The sequence below is a fragment of the Bufo gargarizans genome, chromosome 8, assembly GCF_014858855.1.
Source record: "Bufo gargarizans isolate SCDJY-AF-19 chromosome 8, ASM1485885v1, whole genome shotgun sequence".
NCBI lineage: Eukaryota > Metazoa > Chordata > Amphibia > Anura > Bufonidae > Bufo > Bufo gargarizans.
This window is the reverse complement of record NC_058087.1, coordinates 171,722,830-171,745,480: the sequence shown is the minus strand read 5'-3', so window position 1 is coordinate 171,745,480 and position 22,651 is coordinate 171,722,830. Positions and strand designations below refer to the sequence as shown.

At 46.5% G+C, this 22,651-nt stretch overlaps 1 protein-coding gene and 1 non-coding gene across 3 annotated transcripts in view; one reads left to right on the top strand and one right to left on the bottom strand.

Annotated features, from left to right (window-relative positions):
- Positions 1-462: 462 nt before the first annotated feature.
- Positions 463-22,651, bottom strand: part of TMEM184A (transmembrane protein 184A) — a 28,133-nt gene continuing 5,944 nt past the window's right edge. The window contains exons 2-9 of one of the 2 annotated variants that reach the window (XM_044303991.1): positions 14,216-14,464; positions 8,718-8,883; positions 7,640-7,730; positions 7,490-7,565; positions 5,428-5,519; positions 3,351-3,520; positions 1,881-2,078; positions 463-1,375 (exon numbers count right to left, since the gene is read on the bottom strand). In XM_044303991.1, coding sequence (XP_044159926.1) covers positions 1,128-1,375; positions 1,881-2,078; positions 3,351-3,520; positions 5,428-5,519; positions 7,490-7,565; positions 7,640-7,730; positions 8,718-8,883; positions 14,216-14,464 — 1,290 coding nt within the window. In that variant the 3' untranslated portion in view covers positions 463-1,127. Of the gene's footprint in view, positions 1,376-1,880; positions 2,079-3,350; positions 3,521-5,427; positions 5,520-7,489; positions 7,566-7,639; positions 7,731-8,717; positions 8,884-8,980; positions 9,133-14,215; positions 14,465-22,651 lie in introns of those variants that run through there. The other variant, XM_044303992.1, reaches the window with a different exon arrangement.
- TRNAV-UAC lies at positions 6,096-6,168 on the top strand. Its single transcript has one exon. It is a non-coding gene; the product is annotated as a tRNA-Val (tRNA).

Sequence of the window (22,651 nt, the reverse complement as noted above, 5' to 3'; positions counted from 1 at the left end):
TGGATTCATTGGAGGCTTGCTAGCACCAGTAATAGTAGCCTACAGGTCCAGTATATACTGCATGTAGAATCTGCTTACCCATTCATGAATCCATTGGAGGCCGACTGGCACCAGCAAAGGTAGCAATTAGCATAGGCTCCTATCCAGTAGAGGTCACCTTGCTGTGGTAGATAGGCACAAATGTATTTTCTAAGAACCTCACATTCATTTATATAGTGAGTATAGCATTAGTTTATATATTCTGTGTTTGCAGAGTGCTGTTGCATTGTGGTTGATTTTGTATTTTCCATCAGGACGACACAAGCTTGTGTCTTGGGATGTTTTAACGTTTCTTATTGTCTGGTTTCCAGTTAGGGGTGCAGATCACCAATATTTGAAGGCATACAATGAACTGATAACATTTATCTGCTCTATCCTGACTCTGAGCGTATACTGGAAATGACAAAAACACGTAAAAGTGACTCTTTTTCTGAATCCATATCTTTAATAAACTCCTATTTTGACGGAAATATTAAGAAAATCCCAGTCCATCGTTCTGTAATCCAGAGAGATCTGTCCATAAAATGATTCCATTCATCTTCCGGAAACAGCGGCACACAGACCGTATTCTTTGAAATGACTTTGACGCATAGTCCCATTTTTTATTCTGCATCTGTTATTATTGGGTATGAGAAGAATATCAATGTAAACGAAGAAAAGACTGTCCGCCAAACTGACCTTGGACTCAAAATTACTCCACCGTGGATTTCTGGGATTGCAGAAGAGCGATTTACAGAAATAAAACAAAAAATTACAGGAATAGAAAAAAAAACAAAAAAACAAAAAAAAAAAAACATACTAAGAATTTTTTGGCATGATGCTAAAATTATTATAAAAAACATAAAAACATCTACTCTGCACAAATACAATACAACAAACAGAAGACAATTGGCTGAAGATGCTCCATCCTTGGCAAGGTCATGACCTGATGCAGACCAATACATTACATGTCTCTGTACAGTTTTTTGGGTGGTCATCAATCCCATGCATTGAAAGGATCCTTTAGGACACCCACTTGTCAGAAACATTGGTAAACCACAAAGCAGCTACAATCACCGGGCCAGAAACCACCGAGATTTGGTTAGTCCCTAGAGTTCATCGTCAGATACAATAAGCATCATCTTCTCATTCTGTTTCCTTCTCTTGCCCGACGGTCCTTTGTTGGCACCTGCATGCCCGTTCTGTCCTTGTGATTTTTGCTGCATGTCCTGCATGGACTGTTGGGTGTACTGTTGGTACGTTGGTGAGAAGTTGTGGATGGCATCCTGCACAATGTCATGGGGGCTCATTGTCTCCTTCAAACCGCTGGAAATGCTCTGCATGGGAGCCACGTTTGCTGTAAGAAACAAGGAACAGCGTTATGGAAAGTTTCAGCTTTGGAGGACCCAAAATATGTCATGCTTAATTTTCCCTGCGGTGGTGCTGTAGGAAACTCATCGCTGGCAGTCCCAGCAGACCACATGATCTGCTTATCTCTGGGGACCCTACAAAGTGGAAAACCCCTAAAAAAAAATCTCAGATTATGTTGGCATCAGAGCTAGCAGAAGACACAACCAGATCGTGAAATTCTCAAAGATCCAGTACTGTCAGTCAGGTCTCAAAAAGTGGGACAGCAACAATTTTAGCATGGTGGTGTTCATCACTGGTAAGGTTCTTAAATTATCTATGGAGATGGTAAATTTAGCATTTAAAAAGAGTAATACCATACTCCCTCCATAGTTAAAATCTGCCATGGAAAGATGCAAGGCGGTACAGTTGCCGCCACACAGTGACAGGGTACAGGTCCTATTCTCCCCCGAGGGGATGTTAATTATTTCCCAATCCCAGAATGGAGAAATTACCTGTTGAGTTCTCTTTCTTCTCCCGATAAACCTGGCAGGTGAAGGCGTACCGCAGGGAAATGGCCGCAAACAGCATTTCAATGCAGATGATGAAGTTCTGATACCCGGCAGCTACTGTCCCTGCACCGACTGGGTTACCATTGATGATCTGTACTTCGGGAATGACCCCGCATCTCTCCAGTATTGCCAGGAGCATTCCTTGAGGAAAAATGGGTGAGATAGTGAGACAGCAAATCCCCGAGCAAATGTCTATTTGAAGGAATCCTCCGAGCAAAAATGATACACTGTATTATCTCTGGTGCTGGATGTAATGGGGAGGGGCGGGGCATGACAAGGGGTCCCCAGTTTGGTGTCCTCTGGTGTTCTGGGGGGGGGGGGGGCGGCATGACAGGAATTATTCGGAGTTTAAAGGGGTGGGGCATGACAAGGATTCTCACATTAGGATTCTAAGAGGGTGGGGCACGACCCTGGAACTCTCACTCTAGCAATCTAGGGGGTGAGGCATGACCAGGATTCTCACTATGACATACATTCTAAGGAGGTGGGGCATGACACATTCCCACTCTGGCATGGGCGGGGCATGACACATTCCCACTCTGGCATGGGCGGGGCATGACACATTCCCACTCTGGCATGGGCGGGGCATGACACATTCCCACTCTGGCATGGGCGGGGCATGACACATTCCCACTCTGGCATGGGCGGGGCATGACACATTCCCACTCTGGCATGGGCGGGGCATGACACATTCCCACTCTGGCATTCTTAGGGGGCGGGCATGACAAAGGGATTCTCACCGACATTCTAAGGGGGTGGGGCATGACACAGGGATTTGCACACTAGCATTCTAAGGGGGTGGGGCAAGACACAGGGATTCTCACTCTAGCATTCCAAGGGGTAGGGCATGACAAGGATTCTCAGTCTAAGATTCTAAGTCAATTGGGGCACGACACTGGGATTCTCACTGTGACATTATAAGGGGGTGGGGCATGACACTCTCACTCTGGCATTGTAAGGGGTGGGACATGATGGATTCTCACTCAGGCATTCTAAGGGGGCGGGCATGACAAAGGGGTTCTCACTGGAATTCTAAGGGGGGATTCTCACTCTGTTCCATGTGTTCTTTGAATATGTGCCATCTCCAAAGTGATCCTTTAAGTAGTTAATCAAGGATAAAAATCCAGTTCCCAAATCCTACCCTCCATGAGAAAGAGATCTTGGGGGTTGTTGCTGCCTGCATCTTCCTGATCATGACCCCCATAGCCGTAAGTGTTGTCATAGTCCACAGTCATCTACACGCGCTCTGTGTCAGATCATATCCAGCGGACGTATCTATAGCGTGGACCATGACATCACTCCAGGTAGCCACTGAGGGTGTGATGACTAGGAGGAATCAGGTCAGGGGAGCCACCAAGTTCTCTGCATTGTGACCCTAGATTAGAAAGTATTGAGCCAGTGATGTGCACCAACCTTGCCAAAATGATAGAAAGATGACCGCTTTGATGGTAAGAAACTTCAGCACAGGCTCAAAGGGGTGCAGCAGCTCCTTGGTGGCAAAGTAGAAGAGAAACAAGGCGTAGAGAGCCAGGCTGACGGAGAAGTTATATATGATTGTGATATACAGGTAGCCGCTCTGAACGCTGAAAGAGAAGAGCAGAGTAATCAAGAGGTTTGTGAACAGTTCTAGTAAAAAAACGTTACAGGAATACTTCTTTAAAGGGGTATTCTGACTGCAGTTACATTATCCCCTATTCACAGGATAGGGGATAACTATTACATCAGTAGGGGTCCTACTACTGGGACCCACACTGATCACAAGTACAGGGCCCCCACACCCGGCGCAGCCCCTCGAAATAAACAGATCGACCGATTGGACATGCGCTCCGTTTATTTCTATGAGAGTTCAGGAGAGTACAGCTATCTCTGGAACTCCCGCTCCGTTCATTTAGGGCGCTTCTCATGATAGGTGGGGGTTGCATCATCTATCCTGTGGAAAGGGGATAACTTAATGGAACTGGAATACTCCGCTGGGACCCACACCTATATCAAGAACAGAGCGGGGAAAGTGGTGGCCGGAGGACCCCGGGTCGGCCACCACCAAGTGCTCTCCCCATAGAAGTCAATAGGAGAGCACCGCTCATGCGCTGCCACCGCTCCCATTCACTTCTACGGGCCACGACGGAAATAGCCGATCCAGTGCTTAGTTATTTTTGGCAACCTCATGGAAATGAATAGAGGCCAGCTGCGCATGTGCAGTGCGCCCTCCACCACTTTCAGGGCTCCGTTCTCAGTGTAAAAGTGGGTCTCAGAGGGTAAGACCCGCATCTATCAGACAATGGGGGCATCTCCTATTGAGATGCCCCCATTGTCTGAGATGGAAAAAACGCCTTTAAAGGGAACCTGTCACCAGTTTTATGGTGTCCTAACTAAGAGCAACATAAATAAGTGACTGATTCTCTTAGCAAAATGCTGGGTCACTTTCTTTGATTGACCCAGTCAATCTGCCAACATCTTGTATTGAAAAGCTCCAGCTGATAATGACGAGTCATGAATATTCATGAGCTCCTGACTCTCCCCGCCCACCTGCTGCTGAGTGACAGTTATTTTCCATAGGAATCAGCAGCAGGTGGGCAGGGGAGTGGCTATAGCTCTGAAATAAATATACGCTGGACTCAATGACATCACGCTGGACTCGAATCAGCTCATTAGCATGCGGCATCTTTGTGTGTATATTATGAGGTAACCATCTGTCACACCAGTAAGTGAATACATCTAAGGTGCTTTTTAGTAGTTAATGATTGTATATGATTAGTTAGATTATAATCAAATATCCACATGACAGGTTCCCTTTAAGTTAATTCATTTGTTTACTGGCCCTTTAAGAGTGTTACAATGGCATGTAATTCCACAGCTGGCCTGTAGAGGGCACCAGTTTAATATAGTGTTATGTACAGGGAGTAGCGCTTGTCACATGGTACCTTCTACATGGGAATGTGAGGGGTGAATAGTTCAGAAATACAGTAACCAGTGCAATCCTATCCCATAATTTATGAATGATTTAAAAAAAATAATAATAATAATTTCAAATGGAATTTTATAAATAAAATACATTCTAGTGTTAGGAAGCATTGTATCAGGTTTGTTTGGATGATGGCCATCCCTCCCGCCTCCCCGATCCATATATCTGCACACTCAGCTCAGCCGGGCATGCATGTGTCCGTAACGATGACAGGGGTGAAAGTCGCTGCCAGACTCCTCTGGGGATGGCTTACCACCCCTGAGAACAGGGGATCGGTCATGTTGGAATTCAACAGCCGGTCCTCATCTCCCCTGGTATCTGCCATCGGGGGGAGAGATGGCAGCCCTCTCCCTCTGCAGTCTCCCCTTAGATGCCGTTACTGATCATGGTATCTAAGGGGTTACACGACACAGCTGTGTACCTGTGCCATCTACCGGAAGTCCATACGTAATAGTGGGTCCAGAGGCGGGAAGAGGGTGCGGAGCAATATCTGCATAAAAGTATTAATACCACCTAATAATCACTCACTTGAAATCCCCGTCATGGTATTTCCCAAATGCTTGTAGGATTATTGTGACGACCGCCATGATGGGCTTCACTATACAGAACTGCAGGGTGGCCTGTGAGAAGAGAATACCGCCATGATATACCGCGTAGAAAGAACGTACAAGTCCTTCTCCTATTAATATTATATTATCTATCCTTCCATCTCTATCTATCTAATATCTATATCTCATATCTATCTATTTATCCATCTTATATCTATCTCATATCTATCTATATCTCCATCTTATATCTATCTCTTATCTAATATCTATATCTCATATCTATCTATCTAGCTATTTCATATCTATCCATCTATCTAATATCTATCCATCTTGAATACTGTACATACAATAAATGTGAAATGGGTAACTAGTTCTATTATTATTTGGTTAGACCCCATCATGAGGTTATTCCCGTTATTAGCTGTAGTACTGTGGAGAGCCACCAGGAGGCGCACAGTTATCTCTGCCGGACAGAGTCTATTCATTCCTATGGACGCCATGTAATGCTTCCTCCCTTCAATCGCTCATTCCCCCCCATCCATATCCTCCCTCACATGGGTAACGGTTAAAGGGGCAGTGACACTTGTCCTGGAGACCCCCCCCCCCCACGTGACCTTAGTGCACAGCTGAGGACTGGGAGCAGCAGATGGTTCCATAGTGTAGTGGTTATCACGTCTGCTTTACACGCAGAAGGTCCTGGGTTCGAGCCCCAGTGGAACCACTTTTTCTGCCTCCTCACCGATACACAGTGGTACATTCTTAAAATGATCATTTAAAGGAAAATCTTCATAGAAGACCATATTCCCACAAAGCGATGTGCCCCCAATGTTCAGGTACACTGAGGACTAACCGGTCAGACTCCAACCTATTTTTTTTGGCAACCAGTGGCCCTCCTGCTGTTGCAAAACTACAACTCCCAGCATTCCCAGACAGCCTACAGCTATTAGCCAACAGGAGGGCATGATGGGAGTTGTAGTTTTACAACAGCTGGAGGGCCGCAGGTTCAGCATGCCTGGTCTAGGTAGTCACTGGGGTCATCTGATTGATTGATACGGGCAATAACACCACCTTATTTGGAGTCTTTTGCATTAATTAACCCTGTGACGGCTCTGCACTGTGCATACTTCCTGGGAAAAGCCGAGCGTTGACTCATCCCGGTTTCTCTCTCTGCTCTCGAATTCCTCCCTAATTATAGGTAGACACCAAGGAATCCACCCAGTCCTGGGAAATCGGTTTCTTTCTTGCAGTCCTTTTTGTGTGCCTTTAGCCTTTGGAAGGAACAGGAGGCGCATGGTCGGCTACCAGGGTCTGTATCGTGGACCCATATCCCCGTCCATAGACCCATTTCAGTTCTCCTCTCCATCTATCAACCCTCTCTTGGTTCTTGCTCGGTCAACGACCTACAACTCTCATCCTCCCCGACTACATCCTCTCGTTTCCATCTGCAGGACTTCTCCTGTGGGTCTCCGATCTCAGTACTACGGACAGAATGATGTTGTAATGGCTGCCCGGCGGGGGTCCCAGGTGTCAGCCGTTTGAGGAGGCTGCAGGTCTTCGGTGAGCTTTCCAAGCACAGCGCCATTCATTGTATAGTGGCTGTGATTGGTATTGCAGCTCAGCCCCATTCATTTGAATGGGACTGAGCTGTGCCTAGGTCATGTGACCGATGACTGTGACATCACTGGCCTGGGAAGAGACGTAAGCGCTCACTGGAGCGTCATCGTGTCTTCATACACCCGATTGGCGGGGGTTGCCCGGAGTCAATCTGATATTGAGAACTTTTTTCAAGGATAGGTCATCAATATCTGAATCTCATAAAAACCCCTTTAACCCCCACTTTGCTGACTTTTATATCCAGGAATCATATATTTATAGTCAGGAAAGGATTCTGAGGGCCCACCCTCTGTGTATATCGGACTTTAAGGGCCCGCTATGGATCCATTATGGTCAGAGCTTGGGCCCACCGAACGATCCTCTGGTGGGCTAGTCCGACCCTGCCTATAGTAACCCTATCCAAGCTCCGGCGTAACACCTCTCCTTACCTGCTTGCAAAATCGGAGGAAGCCAATGGAGTAGGACATTCCTTGGAGACAGCAGGTCCCATAGAAGCAGCTGGATCTGATGGAGAGACGTGCAGACCGTGAGCCAGATTCCGAGCACTCGGCATACAGATCATCCATGAAGGCACTTACTTTATGGGCTTTCCACGTATCTCCGTCATGATGGCGCTCTCTCCGCCGAGATACTCGAAGCAGAGGCTGAGGAAACTGTATATAACAAAGGCTGCGTGGCAAAAAAAAGGAGAGTTCATGAGGCCGATAGAACGCTATTCATTATTGCTATTTCACGAGGAATACAAAACAGACATGTCTGGAGCGGTGACAGGTTTGTAAAGGGGTATCCTCAGGATAGGTCATCAATATCCGATCAGTGGGAGGGTCAGACTCCTGGAAACCCCTCCAGTCTGCTGTTTGAAGGGGCTGCAGGACTTGGACGAGCAATGCTGACTATTCATACTATACCAAGCACAGCGCCATACATTGCATAGTGGCCACGGCTGGTACTGCAGCTCAATGCCATTGAGCTGCGTAAAGGCCATACGACCACTAAACATGATGTCACAGGCCAACTAAGAGGCAGCAGCGCTCACCAAAGTGCTGCGGCCCATAAAACGGCTGATCAGCGGGTACCCCTACCAATCTGACAATGATAACCTAACCCGAGGGTAAGTCATCAATGTTTAAAGGGTCTCTTGAAACCCATGACACTGGCTGATCTGTTGCATGTGCACTTGGCGGCTGAAGGCATCTGTGTTGGTCCCATGTTCCTATGTGCCCGCATTTCTGAGAAGAATGAAGTTTTAATATATGCAAATGAGCCTCTAGGAGCAACGGGGGCGTTACCATTGCACCTCTCTGCAACTGCCGCTCCCTCTGCACTTTAATTGTCAGGGCCAGGCAGGTGTGATGACGTCTGCACTGCCTGGTCCATCAAAATGCAGAGGGTGCGACAGTTGCAGAGAGAGCAGAGCCTCTAGGTGTAACGGTAACGCCCCCGTTGCTCCTAGAGGCTCATTTGCATATATTAAAACATCATTTTTCTCAGCCATGCAGCACATATGAACATGGGACCAACACAGATGCCTTCAGCTGCCAAGTGCACATGTAACAGGTCAGCCAGTGTCATAGGGACAAAACTGCTGACAGATGCCCGAGAGACCCCTTTAACCGGGCTATGACTGCGGAGTTACACTTTAGTTCTTCCTCTCACCTTCATAGCAATCCCTGACTGAGTCGAAATACACGTAGTACTGGTCGTTGCCTATGAGCAACAGGCTCAGCCAGGAGTCGAAGGAGTAAATGGGCACAATAAAGAGGATCCGGATGATATAACGCTGCTCTTTGGGAATCGTGTAATTTCGTAGATGAAGGTAGATCTGTGAATAGGATAAGAAAAAAACAAAACACGGATTTACAGTAAGAAAGGGTGTATTGGGAATGACCCAGCCATGACTACAATAAAGTCTACTCTACCTGCATACCGACCAATCGATCCCTGAGGGCGACGCTAGTCAGTCAGCGAGCGCGGTACAAGGGTCACGTCCCTGATCAAATATCATCTGGGCCGGTGGCAGATGGAGATATCGCTGTAGGTATGACAACAGGCAATAAAGCAGGGGATCCGAGCGGCTCGGCCTCACTGCGCATGCTCAGCTGCTGATTACACGCCACGGGGTCGGCGACTAGCCTTATGTCATATATGACTCAATACCTCATGTGGAATCCGCCATTATCTCATAGCCTCCCACCCCCACCTCCGGACTGAACGGCTGAGTTATAGCTGACGGCAGGGAATAATGATGCAAGACAATTACTCATGTGTCACATGTAAGAGATGAGTGACACGTGCGGATTTATAGTAGGGGAGATGTGACATCATCAGGGTCACATGTTAGAATGTATCATATGACTGGGAAAATATGGAGATTATCATATACAGGGTTTTTAATATCCCTGAGGCTCGTACATAGGATAAGCCATCAATATGCAAATGATCAGGGAATCAACGCCTTCACGTGAGAGAGGCAGAACTTTCCGACATGTCTGAAAAAGCTCTTGGTCAGATATGTAGATTTCTGTGTAAAAGGCTTTGTGCCAGAATCCAAACTTTTTCACCAATCCGCCAGGGCTCCGACTGCTGGGGACGCCAACGAACATAAGAATGTGGGTCTCACGCCCCCCGTTTGAATGGACCGATAGTGAAGCATGTGCACTACGGCTTCAGTCAATCTCTAAGGCACTGGCAGAGATAGTCAAGTACTGCGCTCAGCTTTCTCCGTCAGTCCCATAGACTTTGAATGGAGCAGAACTGTACACGCTCGCCGCTCCTGTCCAATAGGAGGTTTGTTCTTGTGATCAGTGGAGACCCCAGTGATCACCTATATGGTGGACTGGTAAGTTTTGATACTCGTACAGCCCCTTTAACTCCCTTAAAGGGGTTTTCCGGTAAAACAGAAGATTCATATTTATCAGCTCCACATCGCTCCTGCCCTCCATGCGGCCCCTGTCCTTTCCATCTTCCGATCCTGGCACTGTTTGCATCCAGCATGGTCACATGCACCGCTCCAGCCAGGGGCGCCGTTTCGGTTTTTGCCTCAGGCAGCAGAAAGACTAGGTGCACCCCTGCTGAAAGCCAATGACTGACTTCACCAGTGACGTGCTGCTTATTGTCACATCACCGCTGAGAGAGGTGCATGTGACCATGCTGGATGCAAGCAGTGCCAGGACCGGAAGATGGAGAGAACGGGAGCAGCATGGGACAGGCAAGTTGAAATCTTTTGTTTCATGGCCCATGCTGCAGAAACTTAAAAAAGTTTTACCGGAAAACCCCTTTAATGAGAGCTGATGCATGTTTTTACAGCAGTCATTAATGGGCTCTATTCCAGGCTGCCGTATAGGAGCAGGAGCCCAGCTTTCACATGACGGCTGGGCTCCTGCTTTAACGGCCTGGATCGGCAGAAGGGCCTATCCAGGCTGTTTAACATTTTAGACGCTGCGGTCAATAGCGACTGAGGCATCTAAGTGGTTTAGAGGGAGGGGCTTCCTCTCTCAGTCATCGGCACCCTGCAAATGAGATTGGGGGGTGCCGATGTCTATAAGCTGTATCCAGGGGCCTAATGAAGGCCCCAAGGTCTGCCTGTATACAGCGGGGCAAAAAAGTATTTAGTCAGCCACCAATTGTGCAAGTTCTCCCACTTAAAAAGATGAGAGAGGCCTGTAATTTTCATCATAGGTATACCTCAACTATGAGAGACGGAATGAGAAAAAAAAAAAATATCCAGAAAATCCCATTGTCCGATTTTTAAAGAATTTATTTGCAAATTATGGTGGAAAATAAGTATTTGGTCAATAACAAAAGTTCATCTCAGTACTTTGTTATATACCCTTTGTTGGCAATAACAGAGGTCAAACGTTTTCTGTAAGTCTTCACAAGGTTTTCACACACTATTATTTTGGCCCATTCCTTCATGCAGATCTCCTCTGGAGCAGTGATGTTTTGGGGCTGTCGCTGGGCAACACAGACTTTTAACTCCCTCCAAAGGTTTTCTATGGGGTTGAGATCTGGAGACTGGCTCGGCCACTCCAGGACTTTGAAATGCTTCTTACGAAGCTACTCCCTCGTTGCCCGGGCGGTGTGTTTGGGATCATTGTTATGCTGAAAGACCCAGCCATGATTCATCTTCAATGTCCTTGCTGATGGAAGGAGGTTTTCACTTAAAATCTCACGATACATGGCCCCATTCATTCTTTCCTTTACACGGATCTGGTCCCTTTGCAGATAAACAGCCCTAAAGCGTGATGTTTCCACCCCCATGCTTCACAGTAGGTATGGTGTTCTTTGGATGCAACTCTGCATTCTTTCTCCTCCAAACACGACGAGTTCTACTTTGGTTTCATCTGGCCACATGACATTCTCCCAATCCTCTTCCGGATCAACTAAATGCAAACTTCAGATGGGCCCGGACATGTACTGGTTTAGGCAGGGGTACATGTCTGGCACTGCAAATTTGAGTCCCTGGCGGCGTAGTGCGTTACAGATGGTAGCCTTTGTTACTTTGGTCCCAGCTCTCTGCACGTCATTCAATAGGTCCCCCCGTGTGGTTCTGGGATTTTTGCTCACCGTTCTTGTGATCATTTTTGACGCCACAGGGTGAGATCTTGCGTGGAGCCCCAGATCGAGGGAGATTATCAGTGGTCTTGTAGGTCTTCCATTTTCTAATAATTGCTCCACAGTTGATTTCTTCACACCAAGCTGCTTGCCTATTGCAATATCAGTCTTCCCAGCCTGGTGCAGGTCTACAATTTTGTTTCTGGTGTCCTTCGACAGCTCTTTGGTCTTGGCCATAGTGGAATTTGGAGTGTGACTGTTTGAGGTTGTGGACAGGTGTCTTTTATACTGATAACAAGCTCAAACAGGTGCCATTAATACAGGTAACGAGTGGAGGACAGAGGAGCCTCTTAAAGAAGAAGTTACAGGTCTGTGAGAGCCAGAAATCTTGCTTGTTTGTAGGTGACCAAATACTTATTTCACTGAGGAATTTACCAATTAATTCATTAGAAATCCTACAATGTCATTTCCTGTATTCTTTCCCCCCATTCTGTCTCTCATAGTTGAAATGTACCTATGATGACAATTACAGGCCTCTCTCATCTTTTTAAGTGGGAGAACTTGCACAATTGGTGGCTGACTAAATACTTTTTTGCCCCACTGTATATGCCTATAAGGCTGTGTCAGAGGCATAGCCTCACAGTGCCTCATAGTCAGTAACTCACTGACAGGATTTAGAATACTGTACGGTATAAGTAGAACAGTGTATTATAGAAGTGATCAGAAGATCACACTTCAAAAGGGACTAATAAGTGGTAAAAAAAAAAAATATATATATTTTTTTTAATCACCAAGTCAAAAAATACACCTTTTTCCATTAAAAACCCCTCCAAATATTTGGCATCGTCATGATTGTAATGACCCAAACTATACAATTATCACCTAATTCATCCTGCACAGTGAACGCTGTAAAAAAGAAAATGCCATGTCACCAAAAATGGAATAAAAAGTGATCAAAAAGTATTATTTACCCCAAAAATGGTACCAGTGAAGTCTCGCAAAAATCTAAAAATCAAGCCCTCATATCACTGTAGAACGAATACTAAAACAGTTATGGGTATTGGGATGCGGCGACGCAAAAACATTTTCCTAAAAAGGGAAACGTTTTATTGTGTAAAAGTTGTTGTAAAAAAACGTATATGTATCGCTGTAATCGTACTGACCCAGAGAGTAAAATTACTACTCAATGATTGTATTTCTGCTTTCTTCCCATCCCCCCTCAGAAAGAGTTAACCAGTAAGCTATGTGGACCCCAAAACTGTACCATTAAAAACTACAACTTGTCCTTTATACGGCTACATCAGTGGAAAAAATAAAAAATAAAAAGTTGCAGCTCTTAGAAGGAGACGATGAAACGTTGAAAAAAAATAGCTTGGTCACTAGGCTCTAAAATGCATACAGCAAGAAGGGGGTTAAATAAGGCGTCAGTCCCTACAAGGGGCACCTACAGGGTGCGCCATATTCTCCCAACTCTGGGAGAAGTTAACTGAGAAATCAGACCAGACCATTAGTTGTGGTCAATGCCAGGAAGCTGCTCTCTTTATATACAGGCCCTAATGTCCGGCATAGAAAGCAAGTGCGAGGAGCGGGGGTCCTAGTGATAGGGTGTCATTAAAAAGGGGGTTCTCCATCGGTCAGAGACAGCTGGCAGTGATTGACTTCATCATGTTAGGTGCTCTCTTATGGATGACTGTCTGTGGCCCTGATGGTTTATGGCATGTAATATACTGGCCATATCTTCCATATAGTCAATACTAATACATTTTAACAGTTACATTCCTTTTAGCTGTGAGATCCCTGATAATTACAGGCAGGGCTGCAATTATCAGATAATGGCAGGCAGTCATAAAACAGCAGGAGCGGTGCAGGATTAGAAAAACATGGCCGCTTTCTTCCGGAAACAGCACCACACTTGTCTGTTGGTAGGGTCTGGTATTGGAGCTGGGGTTGGTAGGGTCTGGTATTGGAGCTGAGCTGTAATACCACACACAACCTGTGCACAGGTGTGGCGCTGTTTTATTAGAGGAAAGAAGCCATGTTTCTTTTATTCTGTACAATTCCTAAAATATATCATTAAAATCCAGTGGGTAGGGGACCAACAGATACGATTTAATCTGATCGTTAGAACAAAGTCTGCCTAGTCAGCCATTGGGTATATAGGGCTGACTGTGGCGTCTCATTTGGTAATTGTCATTGACAGATTTCTGTAAAGCAGTGAGGCACAAAAGATGGTGGCCATTTCAACTGCCAGACTCCTGAAAGACACAGCTAAGTAATCCTACAACGATACGTCCAATCCTACAACAAGGTGTCCAATCCTACAAAGAGAAACCCAATCCTACATTCAATTCTACATCTCATATTCTACAACAATACATCCAATTGTACATCCAAACCTATAATTATACATTCAGTCCTACAACAGTACATTCCAATTTTACAATGATACGTCCAATTGTAAATCCAGTCCCGCAGCGATGCATCCAGTCCCGCAGCGATGCATCCAGTCCCGCAGCGATGCATCCATTTCTATAAATATACATCCAGTCCTCCAACAGTACTTTCCAATCCTACAATGATGCAAGTGGCAATTTTCTTACCTGGTGGCAAGTCAGTAGCAGAGCCGTCCAGACAAACAAGCCCGAGATGCCCTTCGCAGCAGCAGTTGTCAGAAATAACCGATCCCCATCTACAGAAGTATTGGAAGCGGTCCGAAGCTCTGCGGCGGTATTAACCTTCATAGTAAATAACTCTGCCAGGGTGCTTAGCGTGGTCTGAACCACCGGCGTGGGATCCTGAGTGGACAGCGACACGTTTAACTCCATCGGTTCTGCCGTTGTATTGTCCATCTGTGTAAAGGGAGAAAAGGGGCAAAGGTAAATTCAGGGACACATGACAGGCGCAGGACGGGTTACAGAAGCAATGATCGTCTCATACAAGAGGAGGGGCAATGTGCATGGCACAGTTACATGCACAGAGCAGATGATGCACAGATGTAGCAGAGCTGACTTTGTTCTAAGGCCTTATAGCAATATTGTTGTCTGTGGTTTTACATAGGACTGCAGTCAGGTTTATATCTTGATGATAAAGAATATCGAACCAGTCATCAGATCAGAGGGATAAAATGATTAGATCTATGCAGAATCGAATCTAGACCTTCTGTCACAAGAGGCAAATCCATAGCTCATTGCCCCCAGGGGCGGACTGTACCACCATGCAAACCAAGAAAGTGCTTGAGGCTCCAAAGATCAGAGGCCCCCTGCTGGCCATAAGGGGTTGGCTGGAAAGAAGAACTAATGGGGTAGACATATCCCCTGCGCAGCCTGTTTAGCTGCACAGGGGGCCAGGGGGGGGGGGGGGGGGGGCCTTTTGAACTGTAGAGTGGTTGCAGAAGTACACAGGCTGCACCGCTAAGCTGAGTGTGGGTTTTAGTAGGCACAGCTTAACGGTACAATGGGGCCCCCCATACATAACTTTGCTTGGGTCTCCATTAATGCAAAATCTGCCCCCTGATTTCCCTACCCCCTTATAGATCATGACCTGTGAATGGGGTCTAGATCCACACATTGAGGGTGAAAATACTAAGTCACTGCAGTAAAAATACCCTCATTTGACTTATAATGGGTTCTGTCCGTCATTTTATTGTAAAAAATAATGCAGCACGCGGCACTTCTTTGACGGAGGCTCAGGATTGCCAACCATTTGTAAATTCATGGACAGTCTAAAATTTGTGTCCGTACAAAAAAATAAAAATGGATGTGTCCTGGCTACATGCAGCCACCACTAGGGGGAGCCAACTGCATACTGAACTCAACAGGAGCTGTATAACTCTGTATGCAGTGAGCGCCCCCTAAGGAACTCTGAAAGATACCAATATACCAGTGTGGTTCAGTGCCAGGCCCTTTGGTAGGTATCCGACTGATCATGGTCGCATGGTGTGTAAAATCAATACCCTACGGCTCAATACTGCAGAAGACTGCCGCCAAGAAGGGAGTACAAATGATTTTATTGATTGCTGCCTACATACTGGATTGCACATTTAGGTGGATTTAAGAGCCTGTTTTTCTAGGAAAGGGTCATAAATGTCTCACAGGTTGGACCGGCTCAGTACGGGGTTTGCCGCCTGACAGTACCGAGCGGATGTTTTTAGCAAGCTCCAGTCATAATGCTTTTTCTTAGCAGCCACTTCTCAGGTGCCAGTGCTCGCCAGGGACTTGTCATAGCTGGTAAATATTTAACCGCTGCCCTATTATTAACTTACTTGACACCTCCAGGTTCCCAGCAGATAAAACACTAGTGAAAAATATCATGGACGTCATACAGGATATTGAAGCATGTAAAATGCCTGGAAGGGACTATCACGGGTACGAGCGAAGTCAGAAAGGTTCTTGTATTGCCCAATAATGAGTGATGCATCCAGAGACCTTAAAGGGGTTTGTCCAGTTTTTTGGACTTTGTTAACGCCCCCAGCCTGTTGTACAAATCATACTCGCCTGCCCCTCGCAGCTCCGCTCTGCTTTCCTGGATCCCTTCAGTGGTCTTCCTTGTCCTGTAAACTGCTGGGTGGACAGGGCCATCTGCACCACTGCAGCCAATGACTGGCCTCAGGACGTGACCACACATCACTATAAATAAAGGCAGCTCCCCTTTATCACACACTGCTCCGCATGTCAGTTATTGATACTGCTCCCCATGGTTCCCCCGTTTTTTCACTTGCTGCTCCCCATGGTTCCCCCTCTTATCACATGCTTCTCCACAATGTTCCCACCTATAACACACACACACTGCTCCCTGTGCCCCCCGTTGTCAAATACTGATCCCATGGTTCTCCCCTTTCTCACCTACTGCTCCCCATCATCCCCCTACTTTTATCACATTCTCCGACCCATGATCCCTCCCCTGTTCACATACTGCTTCCCATGATCCCCATGGTTCCCCTCTTTCTTACATACTGCTCCCCATCATCCCCCTACTTTTCTCACATACTGTTCCCCACGATCCTCCCTCCTTTGTCAGATACTATTTCCCATGGTTCCCCCCTTCTCACATACTATTCTCCATGGTCCCCCCCTTTCCAAATTCCCCACGCTTCCAAATGGTCCTCTCCCCTTTCTGACACACAGCTCCCCAAGGTGACCCCTTTCTTACACAGAACGGTTCATCGGCTTCTTTGGCCTCCTACACCTTCCTATCTGTGCCCTCCTGCTCCATCCCCTTCCGGCCTGTGTCCTTCTCCTATGTGCTGGTGTTGAAGGACCTTTTTCTTGTGACTATTTCCATGTAATGTCACCAAAGGTCCTTCACCCATTTTAGTTTTGTTTTTGAGTCGACTGGAGCAAAATTGCTCCAGAACCACTGCAATTTTACCTGAATTTTCCCATAAATTCCCTAGAAATAATGCAGTTCTGCTCAAATTGTGGCAGTATCACGGCAGGGTTATCACAATTTTGCGCTAATCGCATTTTAAAAGAGATGGGCCAAACCGGGAATCTGCTTGGTAGGGTAGATTGCTAGTGCCGGCCTGAATCCTAGTACTGTCACGGCGGACAAGCACTCAGACACACAGAAAAACCAACAACCAGGCTCTGAGCGAGAAGCAGGGGAAGGGTCACCTCCTAGCTAATCCCTGACCTCTCTCCCTGCACTGCTCAGCCCACAGGCAGACCTTGGTGGTAGGAATGCTGTGTCCTCGTGCCTAGGCTAATACACCCTAAATTCCCTGAGATGGTGAAAAGGGGAAATAGGAGCAGCCTGCTCGCACAGAACCTGGATGGGAGAGAAGATACCAACACAACTAAAACAGCAAACAACAAGAACAGAAACCACACTTAACTTATCAGAGCTGGGACAGAAAACCTTCCTTCCTTGCTTGCTTCCTAGGCCAGACTGATTTCTATAACCCACTCAGAGCACTGGAATTGAGAGCCATTTAAACTAATGACCCCACCCAGTGCACCTGATGGGAGGCGGATCCAGCACGACTCCAAAACAAACACTAAACACGTGCTGCTATTCTGGCCGACCTCAGCACATAGTCAGAGCCGGGCATGACAAGTACCCTCTGTGTATAGCTAGGGGTTGTTGCTTAAAAAAAACAATTGAAGCAATCTTATGCCGTTTTGTGTATACAGCTTCTATGCAGACCTATGAGTTTCCATGATTACACGTTACCAACAAATCCTGTGTATTGGGATCCTGCATCGTACTCTACTTCTAGATCACCTACCAAATGTGTGTTAATGAGGGTACGGCTACACCACGGCATGCGTTACGCAATACAAAAAAATGTGCAGTCGATCTACTATTTTAGAGCTGTTGTTTTGGCTGTGAAAACACCTTCCATTAAAGTCAATGGATGAAATGTTGCATGCGACACGTGACCAGCGACACAAAATCCAGCATTTCTGGATTTTTTGCAACTGTGGCGTCACAGTATGTCACATGCTACATTAGGACACTATTGACAATCCTTACAAGAAGTGTCACGTACAGCCGTGCCCAAAGAGGGGTAAAGGTGAAATGTATCGCCAATACAGTCATGGTCTCTGCAGGCACCTTTGAACCCGGGGGTGGGTGGAGTGGTAGGGTGTCACATTTTTTAAAAACGACAGTATATTAGAATCTGAATTTGATAACGTGAATTGGTGTCAGCCCTGGTCTCCTCCATCATCCCAGTAGGAGGACTGGGATATGTTAAAGCAGGGTAGATATTTGCTCCTTTTCATTCTGAACGGTAGCTTTGCATAGGGTAACAATGCGAGATCCCATCCTGACAACTTCACCTCCTCTGGCGTTTCAAATTTCATCTCATTCTTTGCATCAGGTGGGTGCAGAACTGACGATCAATATGTGTCGTGGCGCCAATGTGACATTTCAGCGGTTCCAAGTGTCAGTGACCTAGACAGATAAAGCAACAATGTGCAGGGCAAAACATATTTACTCAAAGAAGTATATATATTCCTGCTCGGCTATTTTGGGATTTCCCATAGCAGTGAGTGGAGAGGTGTCTAAGCATGCGTTTTGTCCTCTTTCTTCACCGTTATGGCACTTCTGCTCACGCTCATTGGCTTTATTCGTATTTACCATAGCAGTGAGTGGAGAGGTGGCTAAGCATGCGTTTTGTCCTCTTTATTCACTAATATGGCACTTCTGCTCACGCTCGCTTGGCGATAGGGCCCCTTACCCACCATGTGCCGTTTACTACACTGGTTTTTGGCCTCTTTGGGCACCTATGTGACTCCAATCTCTGCACCCATATAGCTACTCCCTGCCCCAGGGTGTTTGCGGCTGCAATTGCAAATCCGTACAGAATGAGGAATTGCTATTTATGCGATTCCCTAATGTACTAGTCCAGGCCACTCAAAAGGTAAAAAAAAATAAAAAAGGCATACGTGCTGTATTATCTCAAGGCTATCATAAATATAATGCATATCCGGGCGGTATCATTGTGCAGTGGACTGAGGACGGGGGTGTTTTAGGTCAGGCTGGTCATGCCCCCGGCTTCATGTAATTAATAGTATAGATAAGCTTCATTAATGTTTGACTTCTGCTGTAGGTTGGGTCTATGAATAATTCAATTGTCTGTGTCTGTAACCCATCAGCGATCATCTTCCCCAAGGGAGGAGGAGGATGACTTGTTACTATTGTCAGTCCTGGTGTAATGCATGTCGCCTGCCTGTAACTAACCCTTACCCTCTGCCATGACATCGTCACTGGTCTGCATGCTTACATTGCACTTCCCTAAACTATTTTTTTGGTTGTGGTTGTTTCTGGGAAACCTGGGTGACAATCAATATTGTCGTTGTAACTATTTATCACAAATGCAGTTGTCGCCCAGCTTTCCCAGACTTCTGAAGGGCAAATATGCCTAGTTCTATACTAAGACATCTATAGGAGGAACTGCTAGGATAGCAGCGGCTAGGAGGGGGGGGGGGGGGGGGAACAACTTTTGGGGTGCCTTTTCCACTCAGAGGTGATGGGTTAGTTGGGCATCGCTGTGGATGATGGGGGGGGGGGGGCAAGGTTAGGAAAATGAATGCAGATCAGTGGTAGACCAAGGAGTGTCCTGACCCCATTCCAAGTTCTGCTCACCCTGAAAGCCACCTCATCTAGACAGTCTACTTTTGGCACCCGGGCACAGTTCGAGTAGACCTGTACCATCACAGCCTGTGCTAGGCTAAGATTATATAGGATGCAGAGATATAAGCCGTGCCCAGGCCATGGCACATGAGAGGTGGGGGCCCTGGTACAGATTTTGGATTTGGGCCAATGAGCTTCAAGTTATAGCTTGGATCTTGCCATTGCCCTAATAGAAATACAATATCTATCCGGTAACAGGAGCCAATATTTATCATACAAAAAGACTGTATCCTACAATACATGGATTATAGCTGCTGCAGAACCTCTTTGTAAAGATACATCAGAAGCAATGATATGTATTAATGAACCTTCTGTTCTTAAAGGGTTGGTGGCAATTTTTTAAATACTCCTCTATCCAAAGGCATAAGAGATAAGAGTCTGATCCGGCCGACTACTGGGACCCCCACAGACACTGAGAATGGGGGACTTGTGTCTCCCCATATGAATGGAACAGTGCTTGAGCATGTGCCCTGCCGCTCCATATATCTCTATGGGACTACCGAAGATTGTCGAGTACAGCGGTACTATAGCAATTGGGGCAATCATCAGTGATGGCCAGTTCGCAGTGTTCGCCGACGAACACATGCGATCTGCCATCTTTATTCCCAAGCCCGGCGATGCAGAGGTAAGTCCTTACCTGTGCCTGCGCCGCGAGCCGCTCTGAAACACATGCGGTCACCGGGAGCAGGCAGTTCCGAGAACAGCCCGATGAAGGCTCGTCGGCGAACACTGCGAACTGGCCATCACTAGCAATCATGTCATTGGTGTGAGAGACATGAGAGGTCTTCTTTGACTTATCACAGTTATTACTGTTAAAGGGGTTTCCAAGAGTAGAAGACCCGACACCTGGCATCTCCGCCAAACAGCTGGTTACCGACTCCAGCACCATCTGCCAGCCACAGCACCTAAACGCCCTGCCTTGCACCCATACAAGGGCACCAAAACTACCATCAGACAGGAACCCCAACATCAGGGTGTGCCCTGAGGGAAGAAAAGGTGCGCCCTCCAGTCACTGTCCCGGCCCTAGAGAGCATTGGTGTTAGGATGCCACTGTAAATAAATATTGCAGCCAGAGCCACTACCACTCCCATCCTCTGCGGGTTGCGGATCATGGAGAAGATACATGGATTGATTGTTTGGTAGACATCTAAGTGATGCAATCAATCTACAAGATATTTAGTTCATGCATAAGCCCAACAGAAGAGGATCTTAGTGGTTTTCTATTGTGTTTCTTATCTTTCAAGGCTTTTATAGATTTGGTCGACTTTGATGTTCGTTTAGAGGAGAGGATGACATTTTGTACTGTCAAATACAAACAGGAAGACAACAATATTGAATCCCCTGCGGTCAATATAGTCGTACATTCCAGGCATGCCTCTTGTACCATCCACCGGAGTGACATCGACCGCCCTGATTCATCATTTTATTCTCGAAATAAAAAGTTGGTCTTAAAGGAACATAAAAGGCTCAGTTCCCACTGACATTGGAGGCTTCGATATGAGCCTCTATCAACAGTTCAGTCTGTCAGGTATCCCATTGGATTCCACTGTAAGTCAACTTTTGGCTACTGGGATCCATTGTACAATTGATCTAACATAGCCTTATGGCTTCCAATAAGGATGCAAGTCACAGTGAACAGAGCCTAAAAGAAGGAAGAACATTTTATACATGGTGGATTGATTAGGGACCTGCCTTCACAAACATCATCACCCATTACTGGGTTTTGAAGGTCTGAACCCAACATCTAAATGTGGCAAATCCATGATGGCAAATGGTGGCAACATGATTGTGAAAAGTGGAGAATATCCATAAAAGCCAAGGTAGCGATTTACCCAACACTGGAGCTTCTGTTTGAAATTAAAAGTGACGTTTGCACCTGCCGCCATATTGGTTGTCACTTTTTTAAGAGCTTCTAGGTAAGGCATGAAAAAGTTACCCTTTTTAGAGCAAGAAATATAAAAATTCTGGTGCCCAGCTCTTCATGCCCCCTGCTGCTCACTGACATCTCTTTTTTCATATAGCAATCGTTGACATGGACGGGAGCCAGGAGCTTGTGACTCTGAGGACTCCCAGATGTGCGCTCTGTACTGAACACGTCCGGTGCTCAAATTTTAGCAAAATGCCTGGGTCAGTTCAAGTAAGTGAAACAGCATTTTGCTAAGGGTGTCAGAACTAGGTAGTCAGGGAGAGTGGAAAAATGCAGTGGGCAAAGCAGAGGCAGAATCAGAACTCCACGTTGCGCTGGAGTCCTGTTTCTGCGGCTGCCCCACTCCTTTCTGCAGGCACAGGCGCTGTGCTACTCACCCTGCTGTTTGGTACTGCTCTTCTCTCTCTGGCCATGGATGTTCTGGCCGCCAGCATCTTCTGCAGGCTGCAGCCTTCATGTCTACTCTGTAGTCCTGCTGGCCTGTTCCTTAGGGACTGCCTTCACTTTCGGCTACTTAAAGGGCCAGAAAGTGCATCCAAATCCTTCCCGCCAGTATTTATGACTATTTAAGGCACCCAGTGGGAGGTTGCCTGAGCTTTAGTGTACCTGATCTCTAGTTACCAGCAAGTGTCATTCTCTGCCTGATTATCTGTGTACTGAATTTCAGCCTGACAACCGGCTCCCTACCTGCCTGCCCTTACCTTAGCCTGTTGTCCCATTTCCACCTGCCCTGACTTCAGACTTGTTTCTCGGATTCGTTTTACTTTGCCTGCCCTGACCTCGGCCTGTTAACAGACTACGTATACTGCCTGACCCCCTCGGTGTCTCTGACCTCATGGGTCAGCTACCCTGTAGTGAAGTCCAGATCCCTGAACAGGGGTTAAAGGGTGAAAACCAGGGGACTGCCAGAATAATTCCCTTAAAGTTAGCACAAAGTCAAATCAGATAGTTGGTACAGTGAGTCCACACT